The 20,819-nt window shown below is 38.5% G+C and overlaps 1 protein-coding gene across 7 annotated transcripts in view; it reads left to right on the top strand.

The window, feature by feature from the left end:
• Window positions 1–20,819, top strand: part of NAV3 (neuron navigator 3) — a 445,847-nt gene that overhangs the window by 241,048 nt on the left and 183,980 nt on the right. For 3 of the 7 annotated variants that reach the window (XM_089524051.1, XM_089524057.1, XM_089524056.1), the window contains exons 6-8: window positions 9,036–9,104; window positions 12,731–12,870; window positions 19,463–20,489. In XM_089524051.1, the coding sequence (XP_089380177.1) occupies window positions 9,036–9,104; window positions 12,731–12,870; window positions 19,463–20,489 (1,236 nt within the window). Of the gene's footprint in view, window positions 1–9,035; window positions 9,105–12,730; window positions 12,871–19,459; window positions 20,490–20,819 lie in introns of all 7 variants that reach the window. The other 4 variants (XM_089524050.1, XM_089524055.1, XM_089524054.1 and 1 more) reach the window with 2 other exon arrangements.

The raw sequence follows: 20,819 nt of genomic DNA, 5'->3' as shown, positions 1-20,819 counted from the left end.
AAATGTTTCAATTAAAACATTATTTTTCCTTAAGTGCAGAAACCTCATTAATCCCCTACAAGAAAAATGATGTCTTACTGCTTTAGAGAAAAGCTATCCCAAGCCTATACAAGGATTTTAAAATATAAATTGAATTACAAGAAGCGTTTCATGTTTAGAAATAAAAGTTCTTCAGAAGTGAGCTCTTGAAAGTGGTGGGATACACTAAAATGATTTTAGTGTATCCCACCACTAGCGCTTACCATCTCTCAATCACCACTGAAACGTTAAGAAAGTGCACATGTATGAAAGCCTGGAGCGTTTCCTCAGCATCAGGGAATCATTGGCTCCTTCTAGCATCACTGAGGGAGACTGAATTTCCTCTTAATGCAAAGTCTCTATTCAAAGGAAATTCACTCTCCCTGAACGATTCTGTGACGCTAGAGGGAGCTGACAATTCCCTGACACTGAGGAAGCGTGCCAGGCTTTCGTACACGCGCGCTTCCTCACCATTTCAGTAACGATTGAGAGACAGTAAGCGCTAGTTTGATAATCTTTATATAAAGATGAAACATGTAAAGAATTCATATTAATACTGTTTATGAAGCTTTTTAAAAAGAGAAGCTTTGGGGGCATTGGTAAACCTCTGTTCTGGAAATGTACTGATGGCTATATTGATCACTTCGATTTAATCCCCTTTCCACTAGTATAGTTGCAAATTAGTCATAGTTTCATTTTTGTTTATTTTAAACCTTATCTCTCCTCTCCATCCCTGGTCACAATGCTGATAGCTTTATTTATCAATAGAAATGCATTGAAGCATGGCAGCAGTGATTACATTATAGTTTATGCCCTGTTTCATTAGCCTGATTTCATTATTGCATCATATATCTGAGCTTTCTATGGTGATGATCTTTCAAACACAGAGACATTAAGAGAAAACACATGCAGATGAAAGTTTCCTCCTGTTCATGGATTAGTCATTCACTGATTTCAGGGAGCTGTCAGCAAAATCTCAAGATGCAGACAAACTAACGTTATCACATACAGACATAGAAGCCACAGATTAGGAGCCAGATGGATTTGGTTGATTCATTAAAGTTCACTGTGTTACTGCAGAAAGCTGAATATATTCAGATAGTTGATTTTTTAGGCAGTTTCCCACCAAAGTCTTATTACTACAACTCAAGCTTTACTTTGCTTTTTTGTCAGATGTAGCAATGGGAATAGTGAACCCCACTGGGCTAGCACTTGTGAGTTTTGTCACATTAGCAGCTGAAGGCAGCATTTAAAGAAATCAAGGAATAAATATAAGGATAGGTTGAAAGACATTTGATAGGCATTGTGTGTTACATAAATTACATACTATCCAACTGTTCCAGTTTGGTAAGGGCAGTCCTAATTAACCCTTTGCTTTCCTACTTTTTCAGTTGCTTTTCAAGTAACCCAGTTTTTCTCTCTCCATCCTACCTCCCCCCTTTGTCCTCAGTGTACTTCAGTTGCTGCAAACTGAGTTCAAAGAACAAAAGTAGCTTGCATTCAATTAACTCAGAAAGGTGGGGAAAGGCAATTTTTTGCCCTTCCTGGTAAGCTCAGGCAAAAGTCAATGGCTTCAGCTTCTCCTAGCATACGTGTTCTTTATCATTAATAGCTTTTTCTATCTTCACCACACTCTGAGGTTGCCTGGCCATTCATGTCCCTTTTTTCATCTGTGCATTGTTGGACAGTATGAAATCAGGTGCAATTCTTTTATCTGATCTGCTATTTTAGCGGGACCAGAATAATGCCATGTCTTAAGTCTAAGCAATAGTAGTAGCGATTTTCTTTGAAGCTTTTACAGCAACATCTCTTCTTGCTGAAGAACCAAGCCATTCTCAGCTTTTTTAAAAGCCTTCTCACCTTTCAGAAATACCCTACAAAATAGAAAAGTCTGGTTTCACTTTAAATGTGAGTCACATATGCACATTTTGAACTGCAGTAAATATTATTAAAACAGTAAATTAAAAAATGGCCACTTCTACAATTATTCTGTGGTTTTATTATGTTCTCCCCACAACTAATAATTCTACTAATTTAAAAATATATACAGTTTATAAGAAAGATCCTTTTGAGTCTTGTTATGTTGCCCTTGATTGCTTAACTCTAATTTATATTTTTGCTTCTCTTTTATGCTAATTAACAGTTTAGTATTTTTTATGTGTGTGTATGTGTGTACATAATTATTTATCATGTGCATGCCCTGGAAATGTGACTCTTTACAGGCAAAGTAAAAATGTATGCAGTAAAGATAGTATATAGTAGAATAAGAGTTCTGTCAGGAGAACAACTCACAAGATGATGTCAATTAAAAGAGTTCTAAGAAGTTGACAGTGGGGAGGGATATGTAGATAGAGAGCTAGTGTCATGTAATAAATTGAGGATCTGAGACACCAGGTTTCAAATCCTGCTCAGTAGTGGGAACAAACAGGTAACATTGGGCAAGTCCCACTTTCTCAGCTTTAGAAGAAGGGAATGGCAACACTTCTCTACATAAACCTTACTAAGAAAACCCTATGATAGCATTGCTATACATTTGTTATGTGTCAACTTGAGGACACATAACAACAACATATAGAGTCTTGTGGTCAGGCATATGCTTTATATGCAAAAGGTCCCAGGTTCATACTGTGGCATCTCCAGGTAGCTCTAGGAAAGACTTCCAACCCTGGGGGTCATCTGTCTGTCAACCCAAACAGTGATAAACATGATAGATCAACAATCTGACCATTTACAAGTCAGCTTCTTTTCGTGTTAACCTGCAATCCTATTCAACATTTATCTGGGAGTAAGTCCCATTGACTCAAAGTAATTTACTTCTGAATAGATACACATAGGCTTATGTGTTAAAATGCTTATAGACACAGTTGGAGACACTTCACTGTGGTGAAACAACATCTAATTATAGTTCTCACTTGTATCCACTCCTTGTTTGTATTCCCTATTATTCACCTACCTATGAACTCTTATGACATTTTGAAACAAATGCTAACCTGTGTTTGTAATGCTAATGTATACGTACTTCATGGTAATGATTATATTTTAACAGTATAGCATTGATAGATTTAAGTCACAGATGTGCGTGCTCAGCTATCTAGAGTGGGTCATAGTCCCATTTTTCTTGTCAGTCTAACAGACATTTTATGTAGTTACGTGGATTTATAGACCATCTTTCTTCACATTTGTATAAAATAAAATACTCCATGTCCTGAAAAGGCTGTGTGGCAACTACGAACCATCTGATGCCTCATATGATGGATATATTTGGTTACAACACAGCAATTTCTGATGCAGGAGAGCAGCACAACCTTAAGACTGATAGCCTGCAGTGCATAATGAACCATGAAAATACAATTTGGACTCAAATATCAAAAGTCCACGGTTATATCTTACCTTTGAACAGCCAAGTCTTGAACTGTTTAGATGTAGAAGTAATATCTGTCAGCGCAACTGCTGGGGTCCAACAACCACTGTCAGCAACTCAAACGAGTCCTGGGGTTAAATCAGACCCTTGGAGCAGAGCTGGCAAATTTCCAGAAGCCGAAGCGTGGCTCCAAAGTCCAAGTTGGGATGACAGCAACTGGATGTCTTCCAGGAACTGCAGCAATGCAGGAACCTCCGGGGACACACAGCAAACCGATGCTATAGCTTCTTCTGATAAACCACCAGAGAAACTAAGTCTCCCAAAGTGCTCTTTATTCACAGTGCTATTATACAAAACTTGATCTCTAAAACTCCAAACCATACCAATCCAACTCCTTCTACAAACCCACAAGCTATCCCTTGCAACCCCTGGGTTTATGTAGTCTCCAGACCATGTGGTCTCCCAAACCCAGTGAGTTCAGGTGTGTAACCATGTCATGTGTCTCCTGTGCAATCTAGACACATGGTTTCATCAGCCATGGCTACATGCACTTGGGCACTGAAGTGTCCTTGAGCCAATGAGCTTCAGCTGAGCTTGATCAGCCTTGCCACTCTGCTGAATGCTCATGGCCAAACACACACACATCAAGCATTTCCCTGTGTGCTGTGTTTTAACCCTTCAAATCCCTGACAATATCATCCCTTGAGAATGAAATAACTGTACATCTTTTAATTCAGCAAAATACATAATGCAGCATAAACACAGCATAGCCATGTTTCTGTCTACTTATATTTTCTGTAACCTAGATTGAATGTCAAGTGTGCCATGCATGATACTTATATCAGTTGTATTGGTATGTTTTGGTATAGAACCACCCAAGCTTCCCTATACTTCACAAATATTGTGCCACACTGCTGTGGTATTATAATGCAATCTAGAGATTGGTTGGAGATTCTTACTGTACTTTTTAAGTCGCCCGGATTCCCAGTGATTGGGCGGCATATAAATAAATCCTATTATTATTATTTTTATATAAAAGAGCAAAGTCTTATTTCTTAGGATACAGTTCCATACAGATGGAACTTATGTCAAAAAAGAGTTCCTTTCTAGGAAGAGGAGTGTCGATTAGGTAGTGATCTGTTCAGGATTTTCACCTTAATTGTAAATAATATGTTGTTTGCAGTCCTGAACTCTATCCTCAAAACAGGTCCAGCACCTTGGATAATACCCATGAAGGTGATTTCATTAACTGGTGGTAGACGCACAGCAGAGCTTAGGAGATGTCAGAGTATTCCAGCTATGGCAAGGTCTTACTTTGCAATAGGACCTCACCATTAATTTGTATATGACGTATGGTGTCCAAGTTTGAATCTTCATTGCACCATGGAATTCATTGGGTGAGCCTGAGTCATTCACACTCTCCCAGCCTTTATCATATAGTGGAAGGATTGAAGAATAAAACAAAACAAAACAAAAACAAACAAAAACATACATATATAAATTTCTAGTACAAGATAATCAATGTCTTAGGATCGCAGATTTATTAGTTGTGCCCCGTTGCCCCTCGCTAGTTGTAATGCTGTCTAGAGCTTTTGGAAGTTGTAGCCAAACAACATGTAGAAAGCCACACGTTCCCATCAGTGTTAGAAGAATCATCCTTGCAGGGGAAAGGAAGACAATCACAATAATCAAAATGGTGAAACATTCCCTTACATGGATATGAATTATGAAATGGAGAAAGTAGATGGGGGGGAAATCACTTTCTCATAATACTGGAAGATAGAGTTATCCATTGAAGCTGATTGTTGGGAGAATCAAGGCAGAAAACAGGAAGTGCTTCTTCACACAGTTTTCCTTTAGCATTACTGAGGTCCCCACATGTGAGGAAGTGTCCCACATTTTTCTTTGGAAGTCAGTTGTCTACCTTACCTTAGTAATACTTTTTTAAAAAAAAAATCTTGATTTTTAAAATCTAGGGTTAAATTGTACTTGTCACATACTTCTTGAATACATACAAGAACTGCATGTACTGTGCTTGCAATTAAAAAACATATAGAAATATGAAAAACAGGCCAAAACCTTGTTTACTAGAAAGCATACAAAATATCCCATAATTCCAGATGGCTTGATTTTGATCTTACCTAACTTTCTAAGTCGGTACAGAGCTAAACTGACTATAAGAGAGAATGAGATAGGCAGCATTAGATCAGTGAGGTGGGGAGCAGCAATGATGTTTTGGAGAATATGGCTGTACTATAATTTCTGTGCACCTCCTGAGCTATCCTGCTGTCCAGCCCTCCAAGTTGAAGTAACATTAATCTACCAGCAGAATTCACTTGTGTTCTTGAAATGTGGACAACATCTTGTTCTTTATTTCAGGTAGCAAAATGTCAAGACCAGCCCTGCCATTGAGAGAGAATGATAGACACCATTAGCTGTATCTTCAGTGAGATGTGGTCGTGCACCCCTTACACTCATAGGATGTGTTTAGGTCCCAAATGTTTGGACACCCCTATGTCTATCATTATCTCAAGTTTGATTTTACTGATAATAAACATCTGTTTCATGTAAAATGAAAATATCACTGGGCCAGGTAACTCAAACTCTTCAGAAAAGATATGTAAACTCCTTCTCCTTAAAGTATAATGTTCTTGGGTAGTTCTGATTCACAATATAATTCTCAGAAATGAGTTTTTTGCAGGAAAACTTGTAGATATGTGGCTGAGTCGTCTAAATAGCATATCACTGTCTTTTTAAACTGTTGGTGTGTTCTTGTTTTGTTGTTGCTGTAGAACAAGGTTAGGTAATCATGGGCCTCCAGATATTGTTAGACCGAGGGGCTAAAAAGACTGGCTAAAATGGCCAGTATAGGGATGGAGTGGGGGCGTGGGGACTGTATGACACATGCCCCAACTTCCCCCATCTGCTGTCATGGCACATACCTACCCACATGGTGAGCAGCATTACGGCGCTCAGATGATGCATGCCAAAAGGAGTGCTGGAAAGTGCTGCCTTAGTGACAAATGCACTCTTTTTCCAGCTCCAAAAAGAGCAGCATTTTGCTTCTTCTTTTGAGGCCAGAAAAATGCCAGATCAGGGCCACGGTATGTGGTTGCTGCAGCCCTGATCTGGTGCTCAAAGGGGTGGCTGCAAGCCAGTCCTTTGGGGCTGTCTGTTTTACCCCTTAATTCCCCTTAGTACCACCCAGCATAGTTATTGGTGAGAAGTTATGGGAGCTGCAGTCCAGCAACAAAGCAGATGCTCACCCCTGCTGTAGAATATTATCTAGAATGACGGTTTGTTTTTTCCTCTTTTCTTCTGCTTCTACATTGCTGTGTATTCATTTTCTAGTCTGAAAGCACTGTAGCATGCTTCCATTTTAAAAGCCATCACAAAGAAGCTTTAAATATGAGCTCTCACTAAGAAGAGTGGAAAATAAAATATATATTTTGGGGTTTATAATTTTTTAGCTCTATGAGTAGTTTTACAATTTCCCCAGTGCTGATTCTAATATAAATGAAAAACTGTTACAGATGATAAAATAAAATTCTTGCGTTTACAATTAGGATCATATTTGGCTTTCCAGACTGCTAGCATATCAGCTTAAAATTGCACCCTGTTTTTAATTCTGTGAGGCACTTTGATTTATTAACCCAGACTTCAGGAATAAATCATGAGTACTGTATCAACTTTAACTATTCACCACAGGCCTATATTCTTCCATCATGATGCTTTGATTTTGATCTTACTTGGCTTCAAGTAGTCCATTGCACTGTGGTCTAGACTCCACCCTGCCCCATAGTCATCCCAATGTCCCTTCTATTCAGTAAGTAGCCACCTGCATTAGTGAGTCATGCAAATTACTTAGCCCTTTCCCATAGGAAAACATTTTTGATTCCAGGAAGAGACTATAAAATAATGGCAGCCTATCACACTAATGTTAGAATTTGTTGGCATTAGTAATGTCAGCATTTGTTGATGTGGAATATCTAATGTCAGCATTTGTTGATGTGAAATATCATCATGTGAAAGCGACTGGGTTTACACTAAACCTTTCATCATAGGGCTGACTTTTTTAGTTCTTTCTCATCTTTTCAGTTGATTTGAAAGGAAAGTAAACCAGGAAACTTAATGCTTCAAGCTGTCCGTCTTGCCCTTCTTTGCCCTCCCACACTGCAATCTCCTCTTGCTGTTATTTTTGCTGGGAAATACCAATGAAGCTCAGGCAGTTATATGGCCACACCCAGGCTACATCTGCAATGCAGAAATAATCTGGTTTGACACCATTTTAACTGTCATGGCTCAGTGCTATGGAATTATAGGAATGGTAGTTTGTTGGGGCACAAGAGCAGAGCTCTGTAAATCTACTAATACTGCCTCTTTGGGCTTTAAATCAGGACAATGTGGAGGAAGCCCAGACTGAGAACTCTTTCAAAACCCCCCCCACACACACACACACACATACCCTCAATCTAGCTTTCTTCAGTTGCATTTGTGTTGCAATTTGACACTGCTTTAACTGCCATGGCTCAGTGCTATGCAATCCTGGAATTTGTAGTTTGCTGTGGCACCAGAGCTCTTGGACAGAGAAGGCTAAATATCTCACAAAACTACAAATCCAGAATTTCACACCATTGAGCCATTCCAGTTACAGTGGTATCAAGCTGCATTAATTCTACAGTGTAGGCACAGCCTTCTTGCTGCTGCTCTGGGCTCATCAGGAAGAAAAAGTGGCCATTTGTTTCAGTTTTGTCCTACCTTTTGGTGTGGTGAAACATTAACCTCATGATTGCCCACCTGTCTTCTGAAGTGGTAAAGCTACCTAATAAATGATATAGTGATATCATATCCTTAGTCATGCCACATTCCAGGAGAAATTCATGTTACATCCCTTGTCACTATCAACACCTGTTCTGTTCCAGTATACACCTTTCTATAGTTTACATACCCTACTTCACCGCATTTGCTCAGAATAAATGGTAGGCTGCTCCATGTCCATGCACATGTCTCCTAACTGTAACTTGGGTAATAATAATTGGATAAATGTATCCTATGGCAATGAAAAGTCAGATCTATTTGCTATGCAATGTTATTTAATGGTCTGGCATTCTAATTAGTTCTTCCCCCCAAATAATTATTGGTAGATGAAACAGTATTGGAATGCTGCATACGTTTCTAAAGTGCATCTCTAAATTAAACTCATAGCACATGATTCCCAGTAATGGTCTTAGGTGTCTTTTTAAAGAATGGCTTTTCACTACACAAGCAATCACTTCAACTAATGCTTAAAAATAAGTGGCACACTATTGCAAGATTTAGAGCAGATGTTTATGCTTGCAATTCTCTTAGAGGTAGGTGGGCACAAATACATATCATATTTTAAAACAAAATGTTGACAGTTTATCACCCTTATTAGGCTCAAGACAATGTGATCCATACTCCAGGAAATGGGAAAATTTACAATGCATTGCATTACCTCATAGTCTGTATTTTGAACTCTCATGTAAACATTACATTTGACTCTTCCTTTAATTATTTTGTTTTCTATCCATGTTCTATTTGCATTACATTAACTCATCATTTGGTGGTAAGTTTATGCTTTTTATGCATATTCAAAAAATTCTTTAATTCAATTTCTCTGTTTCTTCTCATACAGTCTGGCAGCCAGATATGCAGCTCAGTCTAATCACAGTGGAATTGCAACCAGTCAAAAAAAGCCTTCTAGGTCAGTTAATATCTCTAATTTATTGCTTGCTAGTGATGCTTAATGGAGTCACTCCCCACTGGCAATTTTATTCTTTAAAGTAACATAGACATTAAGCTCTTTATCATCATATTTTAAATGCAAGCTTTGCAGAACTTTTTGTCAGCCTTGCCCATGACTACCAAAAATAACAGCTCTATGTAATAGTTATAGGCATATATCTGTGTGTTGCAATTTAGCATACTGCATGCAAAATAACTTATTCTAATAAGCTGTCAAGGTTCAAGAGGGATTTTAGTGCTCAGCTTCTTGCTTAATATATAGACTAGAGAAAAAAACTATATAAAAGATTTCCATCATATTCTTCAACAGTGCTGCAGGGCCACCTTTGCAACTGAACTGCTAACAGACAAGCATACAAGCAAACTGAGCTGTCAGTCATGTCATTCCTGCTGACATTTAACTAAATCCACTTGTTACCCACAACTAGAATAGACCCACTGAATCAATGCAAACTTGGTAAATCTTAATTCAATTTGTCTACTCTAGTTGGGACTAACAGTTGGATTGAGTTAATTGTCCCTTGCTCCTAGCCACCTCCTGATACCCCTTTTCCATCTGCCCAACATGGAAGAAACACAATGCAGCTGGATGCCTGAACTGGGAAATCTTCAGTCACTTATCTAAAAATTGCTTTGTTACTTTTCATTAGCCAAGGAAGGTTGGCAGTGAGTAAATCAACACACGAGTGGTGTTATAGGTGGGGGATTTGCATACTTGTCTATCAATTCAGTTGCAATGGTTCCATATACATCACTCTATTAATATTACACTTGTATTCTCCTTTGATTTGGTTTACAATTGAAAGGAAATGTCATTGATTGATCACTGAACTTTCCCAGCGACTCTCAAAAGCTTCAGTTTTTTAGTTTATTGACCAACTGAAACAAGGAGAAGCTATTCATAACTCTGGAGGAGGACTACTGTACAATTTCAACTGCAGTGGTGTAATTGTTGACTTTCAAATGGATAAGTGTTTTTAAAACTAGTTTGCAATTAGAATTTTTCTTTGTGTGAAAATGGTCTCAGGTTCAACGCTAGAGGTCTCCATGTGCAGCTGATAGAGACTTCTATCTCAAACCTTTAGTGAATGTCAGCCTGTGTCAACTAGGCAGCTTTCTAAGTTCCTATGGAAAGAATGTATAACCACTGGGATAGAATAAACAATACTGATCCAGTATGAAATGGATTTAACAAACTTTTGTTTCAAATCTCTCATTTTATGGGCAATTACTGTTTTTGTGAAGCTGGGATAAAGTACAATAGTGAACAATTCTGAAACAAATGGCAATCTTACAGCCTTAGACAGCTTGTATGTTGATTGCCTATCCTGGGTCTGTTATGGCTTATAGCCTTCTCTCTTATGAGCACTAAAATCCATGCATTTGTCTCCTAAATAAGGACTCCTCACTACACTTGTGATATTCTGTGTCACTTTATATGTAGTCTTTAAAAAAACTGACTGTACTGTTTGTTGTGCAGTTCATTGCTGACAATGAACTATTGGTTATGTAATCCAATGTATACTCAATCCAATAACACCAACAGAGGCACGGGTGATAGTCTCAAATGAGCTATACCAAAGTGTAGTTGTTGTGCACCTGTGAGTTTATATTTTTAGTCTCATTTATTATGGACTCTTGTCTCATTCACAGTTCATCTTGTCTGGGAGCTAACAGTTGTTTGTCTAACATAATCAGTTTATAACAATGTCAGTGAAATTTTGACCAGAATGCTGTTGTTTGTGAATTACTTACTGCTTTACACTTTGCATTTTTGTTGTTGCTTAAAATGATTCAGTGGGGGGGGGGGGGAGTGACTGAAACAGGAAAAAATAGGCACATAAGGAAAATAAGTGACCTAAGCTACCAGAATGTATGTGTGTGTTTTAAAATTTAAGTTCAAGAGGTGCAATTTGAAGAAAAAAATAAAAATGTCCTTTTGGGCATGTTTGCATTTGTTATCTTCTCTGGTTACAATGAGAGGTTTTTGATTTATTTTTACTGCATTATTTACTGCAGTCAGTAAGTACAGATCAGTTGTTCTCATAGGCCATGATAACATTTGCTATGCATAAAAGATCTAGAGCTGAAAAAATATGCTGTGCTCTACGGACAGATACACAGAGAGAGAGACACACACACAGTATATAAAACAAATCAAGAGCCAGACCTGGAAAGTAATTCCTGGATTATCAGACATTTAACTTTATTGGAATTCTTCAATTACCTCTTTACAGGAGGTGAAAAGATGGAATGGGTATTCTAATAATTAAATTCCAAAGATTTTACCACATGAGAAAAGAAAGGAGAAACGGATCAGGAGACTAGTGGCTTTCTCTGTGCTGCTCCACATGATGTTGTAGTACTGTTCTCTTCCCAAGAGGTGATGGTCATCAAAGCATGCCTTTTGCCAAACTGATTTCCCATTCAGCAAAAGGCATACTTTGACAACCGTCACCCCTTGGGAAGAGAACAGAAGTGCAATGAGGTCATATGTAATGGCACAAAGAAAGCCACTACTCTTCCAACGCATTTTGCCTTTCTTTTCTCATGCAGTAAAGTCCTAAGTCCACTCATAATTTCTTTTCAGTAGGTGAAACCAATTCCAACTGGTTTTGAGGTACCAACATAGTAAGCAAAGCAAAATCATCCCCAAATCTATTATTTTATAATTTTCTTTTTGTATTATTTCCCCACCTTTCTACTTGCATCAGCTGGTAGCATTTTGCCATGGTAATGCCATTTTAAAAAATGTTTTAAAGTTAAATCACTTATTATAAACCGTTTTTAAAAAAATCTTTATCTGAATACAATAACCTGCCATTACTATTCTATCAGGAGTCTCACTTGTAAGCATTGTATTGGAGCAATTCATATCTATGGGCAGCATTTAAGACAGATTAACTTTGTTCAATAACTAAACTAGAAAACCAAATCAACAGGAATACAGTATGTGGTTATACATATTAGAATCAGTGACATATTGTTAATTTTAACTTTGCTACCTAGAATGTTACAGAGGGTGGCAGCAAATACCAGCAAGTGAAAAATGCATAGCCTGAACTGTAGTCTGTAGGAAGGATGGATCATTTTCAGTCAACAGTTTTCACGTGAAGTAATAAACATGTTGACATTGTCAATTGATTCATCACATCATCATCTAATAATATCTATTACAATTGTCTGAGATTCAGGGAACATGAAGGAAATAAAATTCAACTACAATATCTAGAGTATATATCCTTATAAGCTATATGCCTTGATTGTTTTAGTTTGTCATATTTATCTTATAGTAAAATGTGGAAGTGAATTGCTTTAATAAAAGGTTGTATGAGGAAAATAGGTGAATCTTTTTTGCAGTATGAATGGAAAATGCAAAGGATCCATAAGTGTTTGTCTGTGATGCTATGCAGCATCTCGCACACATGCCGTTACCTAAGACAGACCTTCCATTGACATTGTTGAGTCTAACTAACCATGAATTGTGTTGTTTATTTTGCCCAAATCATTCCTGAACAGCTCTAATTCCTGCTTTGTGTTAATTTATGGTGAATATCAAATTTATTTTTGACTATACTATTCTAGGCTTCCCGGGCCCTCAAGGGTGCCAGCTGCAGGCAGCAGTACCAAAGTCCAGGGAGCCTCAAATTTAAACAGAAGAAGTCAGAGCTTTAATAGCATTGACAAAACCAAGCCTCCACAATATGCAAATGGAAATGAAAAAGGTAAGTGTTTAATCAATAAGCATACAAGACCAAAAATGTTTCGTGATCATTTACAGCATGTATATATGATTATTAAAAGATAATGATAAATAAGTTCAGTCAGTACAGAATAATTAAGACACCTGCTAGATTGAAGATCATGCTGTTTATAATAGACAATGGCTAAAATTTTATGTTGCAGTTGGATGGCATATAAAACCTAACCAGCTCTTCTTTGGATAGATATCAATTGTGAAATTTTGGTGAGCTGGTGTTAAATGTTGTCAGTTTTGAAAGCAATAGTTGAATTGTAAGGCATTCTGCTATAAGAGGGAAGTGGCTTTTACCATGTTCTGGATTCCTACGGCATTTTTTTCACTGCCTGATCAGCTCAACTGGCAATAGTCCCAATATTGATCTTATTTTTCTAACTAAAGGAATACAAAAGTATAAAATAACATATTTTAAAAAGGTGATATGTACTGTACCAATTTACCACAAGGTGGGGGTAGAAGTCATTGCAAACCATAATTCAATCATAAGTATTTAGCAAGCTGAAAATGTATAATTTTCACCTCATATATAGTTGGGAAAGAGGATTGTTTGGATTCCAGGGCATTAATTTACTTGAGACTTCTATATTATCATACCAATCAAATTTTGTCTAGTGTTACTTTTCCCTAGATTTCTTTCTTTACATTAACATTATATTAAAATGTTTTTTTCAGGTTAAATCTCTCGTTCTTTCTAAATCCTCCATTCTTTTGCTTGGAATTAAATATGGTTTATGATTCAGATCATTGGTGAGAACATCTAATGCCTGTGGAGCATTTATTATGTAGACACCCAAATGAGAGTACAAAACCATGGGTGAAATCCTATTTGTGTCCTGTGGTCTATTTTCCTCTATGAACTGGTTGGGCATTTTTGTCCAATGTAGAATGACTGCATTCATTTTTAAAAAGGAGTTGCGCATGGTGTGCCATTGCACCTGGGTACATCTGCACATTTGCTTCTTCATTGAGTTGCATATTTTGGTGGCCTTGTTGAGTTTGCAGAACCTTGCCATTCAACAGGAGGTTTGCATAGCATGATTAACGTATAACTCTTCATGTGAAGATTTATGCCATGAAACCTCAGTGTTGTCTTAGCGTTATTTTAGCAATTTGAGGTAATGCAGTTCTACTTTGATTGCAGGAATAGTCATCGGGCTTTAAAAATCACCACCACAACAGTCAAATTCATGGATAGTATTCATGTCTACAACCTCTCACAAGGATAGTTGTTATTGTTGTCTTTGTTGTTGTATATCTTCAAGTCATTTAGGACTTATGGTGACCCTTAAGCAATCCTATCCTGGGGTTTTCTTTGCAAGGTTTCTTCACAGGTGGTTTACACAAGAATATCAAAAGGCAAAGAAAAAATATGTTTTAATTTGTCTGAATGCATGGTTTAATCATTTCTACAGTCTACCACACAGTCTGTACATCACAAGAGACATTTATGATTTTCATATTTATATGTTCTTGAATTATATGCAATGTGCCCATTACTGTTGTTGTAGGAATACATTTTCAGGAACCTAGTAAACATAGAGCGGGGGAGATTAGCACAACTAGCTCTGTGGTGAAATGTCAGCAAATTAAAACAGCATCTGCAGAGATTCGATTGGTCCAAGTGGTAAACCTGGAAAAAGGTTCTATTATAAGATCAACCAGATGTGTAATCTGTATATAGTATTTTGAAGAATATATTGGAAATAGCTTTGGTTGAAATTAGTTACTGATTTTTTTTTCTAAATCAATAAAATTATAATGAGCATGAAGCAGCAGCAGAATGTTGCATAACTACTGCTTCTAGCTCATAAAAATACTACAAGCCCCCTCTCAAACAATGCTTAAATTAATTCATTGGATCCTTCAAACCTGCTTTTCCATTTGTGCAAATGGTTCAAAACCTTAACACACATATGAAGGATGGGAGAAATATTTTCCATGTGTATGTATTTATATATGAATATATCAGTCATATTTTTTGAGGTAATGTAGAATTGAATAGCACAGATGCTGTGAGGAATTTATTTCAGCCAATTGGATACACATGAGATACTGTAATTATTTAAATTATGCAAGTTTTTAAGCAAATGTAACTGGTGGATTTTTTTTAAAAGAAAAGCTTGATCAGTATTGGCACTTTTTTAAAAAAAAAATTCTACACAATATGTTATTGGGCAATAACCAGGTTCAGAATTACATTTGGAAATTTGGGTTTAATTTAGAAAGGCTCAACATCAGTTCATTTGGCTTTTAATATAATTTGCTTTGTTTTTCAGAAGATAATATATTAAGGCCTCAGACAAGACCAAAAGCAGCCATTAAGTCTCTACTCCAATTTTTTCCTGTTTAGATAGACTGTTCAGATATTATCACAGACCTATCCTACTTTGGTTTTACATAGTATACTGCATCAAAAATATGTTTTCAGGAAATATTAAGGAGATACTGGACCTGATGTCTTTGCTCAGTGGAGTTGAGGTTTTTAGCTCCTGTTTTCAGTTTCTTTTCCTACACATATTTTTCATGTAAAATGCAGATATTAATAACTTTACCTTTCCCAATGAACTAGATGGTTAAATGAGTCTGGAAGTCTTATTTGTGCCCTCACCCTTGTTTTGATAGGCATGGTAGTGCAGTTAGAGAAGGCTAATTGCAACATCATTATAATTTGTGGGGTCATATATGAGGCAAATGGGGCAGACCTATCCTGCTGTTCTCTCTAATCACTGACACAGGCTTAAGTTGATATCACTGACATCACAATGATCAAAATGGCAAGTTATCTAAAGATATTGCTCTAGTTCTTTGAATCATAGTTGGAAGGGGCTTCATGGGTACTTGAGTCCAACTCACTGCCTAGTGCAGGATCTCCAGGAAAATCATCTCCAGAAGCCTTTTCCTGAAGACATCTGAAGGAGACCCCACCAGCTGTCTAGAGAATTGAGTCCATTGCTGAATCACTCTTACTGTCAAGACATGACTTCTATTGGTCAATTGAAATCTACTCTCACGTAGATTTCTACTCTTCTAACTTTAAACCGCTTGACCTGGTTGTGATCCAGCTTCAATCGATCTTGGATGAAACAGATTATCTAGACCCATTTCAAACCGGCTTTCGGGCGGGTTACGGGGTTGAGACTGCTATGGTCGCCTTGGTCGATGATCTCCGTCTGGGCATGGACAGGGGGAGCGTGTCCCTGTTAGTGCTCTTAGACATCTCAGCGGCTTTCGATACCATAGACCATGGTATCCTTCTGGAGCGCCTGGGAGAGTTGGGAATCGGGGGCACTGCGCTCCAGTGGTTCCGATCCTACCTCTCTGGGAGGTTCCAGATGGTGCAGCTGGGGGACGTGTGCTCCGATTGGAGGGCCCTTACATCTGGGGTCCCCCAAGGAGCCATCCTGTCTCCCATGCTTTTTAACATTTACATGAAACTGCTGGGAGAGATCATCCGGAGACATGGGGCGCGGGTTTATCAGTACGCTGATGACACCCAAATAGTTTTCTCTATGTCTCCGACTGATGCAGTGATCAGGGATGGCATCTCTCCTCTCATGGCCTGTCTGGAGTCGGTAATGGGCTGGATGAGGGAAAACAGACTCAGCCTGAATCCAGAGAAAACGGAAGTACTCGTGATAGGTTCCCCTGGTCCAGGAACGGCGGTGGTTCCACCTGTCCTAAATGGGATCACGCTTCCTGTGAAGGACTCGATACGCAGTTTGGGGGTGCTCCTTGACTCGTCGCTTCACCTTACATCTCAGGGGAGTGCGACAGTCAGGAGCACCTGTTATCAGCTTCGGCTGATACGCCAGCTGCGTCCCTACCTGGGCCGGAGGGACCTTGAAACTGTAGTACATGCTCTGGTAACCTCTCGTTTGGACTTCTGCAATGCGCTCTACATGGCGCAGCCCTTGTACCATACCCGGAAGCTGCAGTTAGTGCAGAATATGGCAGCACGACTGGTCACTGGTACAGCCAAGGCCAGTCATATAACACCGGTCCTTAAAGACCTACACTGGCTGCCTATTCGCTTCCGGGCGCAATACAAGGTGTTGGTTGTTACCTATAAAGCCCTAAATGGCTTGGGCCCAGGGTACTTAGAGGACCGCCTCTCTCCGTACAATCCGCCCCGCACACTCAGATCAACCGGGCAGCAATTACTAAGGGTTCCAGAGGCCAGATTAGTTGCTACTACTAGGAGGGCCTTTTCCATCTCGGCCCCCAGCCTCTGGAACGCGCTTCCCTTTGAGCTCCGCTTGGCCGCCTCCCTTACTCAGTTTAGGAAGGGGTTAAAAACATTCCTATTTGAGCAGGCTTACCCCTGATTCTCTGACCCCTGAAGTATTCTCTCCTCGCCCCCTTCGTCAGCATGTCAGCTGGCATGAGTGGTGGTTTTTATTGTTTTTATTGTATAAGGTTTTTAATGTTATGTTTTTGTGATTTTATACTGTTTATATTGACATATTGTTATATTGTTATTGTTATGTGGAATGTTGGAAACCGCCTTGGTCTTAGAAAGGCGGTATACAAATAAAATTTTACTGACTTACTTACTTACTTACTCTCTGAAGCAGTATAGGCCTGCACCCTGTTATATACAAGAGCCCTTAAGGTATTTAAATAGTGCAGTCATATCATCCCTCGGCCTTCACCAAGTTGAGCATGCCCAATTCCTTCAACTTTTCTTCGGATGCTTTGTTTTACATACTTCTTATCCTCTTTGTTGCCCTTCTCTGAATTTGCCCCATCTTGTCTACATTCTTCTTAAAATGATGCAACCAGAACTGAACACAGTATGCCAGAAGAGGTATGACCAGTGAAAAATAGAGTGGGACCATCACCTCAGTAGAAACTATGCTTCTATATTGTTGTGTGCCTTCATGTCATTTTCCCAACTTATGGTAACCCTAAAGCGACCCTATCATGGGGGTTTCTGGGGTTGAAAGACTCATCCAAGGTCATCCAGTGAGTTTCGATGGTTTAGTGGAGAATCAAACCCTAATTTCCAGAGTCATAGTCCAATGCTCAAGCCACAACATCATGCTGGCTCTCATACTTCTATTAATGAAGGCTAAAATAGCATGCACCTTCTTTTCTCTAGCATCACACTGCTGGCTCATGGTCAACTTATGATCACCAAACATTACAAAGTCCTTTTCTCATGTTGATCTGCTGAGCAATGTATCCCCCATTCCATACTATACAGTTGGCATGCATTTGTTTCTATTGAATTTTATTTTATTAATTTCTACCCAGTTTTTTAGTTTATCTAGGTCTTTTTGAATTCCTTTCCTATCCAGTCCTCCCACTCTTGTCATCTGCAAATGTGATAAGGATTCCCTCCACCCTATCATCTAAATACTTGATTAAAATGTTGAAGAGTAATGGCCCTGGGACAGAACCCCGAGACATTCCACTTGAGAGCTCCTTCCAGTTTGAAGCACAGCCACTGATGGTTTTGTGCATGGTTTTTTGCAGCCAATTATGGATCCATCTGACATTGTTCCAATCTGTGCTTTGCTGAAATCTACAAAAGTGACATTCACAGCATTCTCACCATCTGCTACTCTAATGACCTGATCAAAATAAGATATAAGATTAGTTTGGCAGGATTGTTCTGGAAAAAGCCATGCTTGCTCCTACTGATCACTGCATTGTCATTGCGATACTTGTAGGCAGATGCCTGTATAATCTGGTCTAATAATTTTTCTGATATTGAGGTCAGGTTGACTGGTTTGTAGTTTCCTGGATCTTTTTATTTATTTATTTATTTGCATTTTTTGAAGAGCAGGACAATGTTTGCCCTTCTCCAGTCCTCTGACATCTCACCTGTTCTCCATTTTTTTTCAAGAATGATGGCAAGTGGTTCAGAAATTACAGCAGCAAATTCTTTCAGTTCTTTGGGATTCAGTTTGTCTGGTCCTGCAGATCAAGTCTTCTTCCATTCCTACCACAAACCAATAAAAACCTATACTTGAATATTATTATAAACCTAGTAACACAGCCTGTATTTTTATTCCAGGAGCATATCCTGGTTTGGTTAACAGCAGACTTTGCATGAAATACTATGGGTTTTCTTTAAATTGCTAGGACAGGACTATAGTTTCATATATTTAAGTTTTAATATAATTCTACCCCCTAGAGATCTTTCTCTTTACCTGCCACATTTCTGCTATATCCCTTTATAATCAGGAAAGCTTATTATATGTGTGTGTGAAACTTACTCAAACCAAAAACTAAAATAAACTGGGGGAAAAATCCTTAGAACTATACTGAGTCATATATTTGTAATTTCGCTTCAGCAGTAAAACAATTATTTCCATATTCCAATTTACTGAAAAATTGGGGAACAGAAATTCTGCAGCAAGGATGGAAGGGAAGGTGCGGATATATAAATGAGTTCTATAAGAGCAGGTTTTCAAAGGATTTAGCTCAAGTAAAGCTTTCAAATATGCACTTTATTGGGATGGGACTTTGTAATCATGAAGACTTGAAAGCCTGGAAATATTAATTTTCCTAATACATTCTTCCTACTTTTCTTTCTCTCTCTTTAGTAGAATCACCCAAAGGTCCTCACCCATCTGCAGGCATGAATGGAAATGTACAGCATCCCACCAGCACTGGGCAGCAGCCGGTCTCTGCCATCCCCTCTCCAAGTGCCAGCAAGCCTTGGCGCAGCAAATCCATGAATGTCAAACACAGTGCCACCTCCACCATGCTGTCTGTCAAGCAGCCTAGCCCTGCAACCTCTCCACCACCTTCAGACAGGCTAAAGCCACCTCTTTCTGAAGGACCCAAAACACCATCATCTGGACAGAAATCCATGCTGGAAAAATTCAAGCTGGTTAATGCAAGGACTGTTTTGAGGCCTCCTTTATCATCAAGTTCAGGCCCAAGTGATAGTGGGAGAGAAGATGAAGCCTTCTTAGAGTGTGGTGAAACAGATGGCTGCAGTGGTGGGCTTAACAGTTGTGGCTCCACCAGCAGCAGCCCTAAAATATCACCTAAACTAACCCCTCCAAAAGCTGGAAGCAAAAATATCAGCAATAAAAAGTCTTTGCTACAGCCAAAGGACAAAGAGGAAAAAAGCAGAGAGAAAAATAAAGTTTGCACTGAGAAGATGGTAAAGGAAGAAAAGGACCAGGTCACAGAAACACCTGCAAAAAAGACCTCAAAAATTGCAAGCCTAATCCCAAAAGGGAATAAGGCTACATCAGCCAAGAAGGAAAGTTTAATACCTTCATCTAGTGGGATACCAAAACCTGGATCAAAAGTACCAACATCGAAGCCAAGTACTTCACCGGCTTGTCAAGGAAGTAAAGAAACTGAAAAATTGAGAAGTGCAAAAGGAAATCAGTCCCCATCAACAGTAAAATCCCAGGTTAATGAGAAAGTAGGAATTCCTTTCTGTCTCTCATCTTCTGAAGGAAAGGAATCTAGTACAGCTCTTACCCCAAGTTCATCTGCTGCTCTTTCAATGGCTGCAAGTAGTGCACAGGCAACAGGAAACACTACAGTTCAACTTCCTCAGCAACAGCAATACAGTCACCCAAATACGGCCACAGTAGCACCATTTATTTATAGGTAAGATTAATTTTCCATGTTTCATAATTAAGTTGATTGTAAACCTTGCAGACTAATTCTAAAGACTTTCATGATTTTATTGGGTTTTCCTTAACTTAAAATTAGTTTCAAAAAGGTATCTGGTAAATTTGACCACAAGGAGATAGCATTCTAAGAAGGGTAATCACTATTCGCTGCATCAGAAAATTTATTAGAAGACTGGTCCATTAATTTTTGTATTAAATGTTAATACAGTAGAAATAAGTGCAAAATTAAGTATCTTAATATCCTATATTTTATTATGAGACAGCAATGCTTGACTTTCCTGTGAAAATTAGAAATAGTAAGGTT

This window comes from Sceloporus occidentalis, unplaced genomic scaffold (genome assembly GCF_023333645.1).
Source record: "Sceloporus occidentalis isolate IW3139 unplaced genomic scaffold, rSceOcc1.0.p SCAF_5, whole genome shotgun sequence".
NCBI lineage: Eukaryota > Metazoa > Chordata > Lepidosauria > Squamata > Phrynosomatidae > Sceloporus > Sceloporus occidentalis.
Note: the sequence above shows the minus strand (reverse complement) of the source record. Positions and strands in the feature narration are given on the sequence as shown.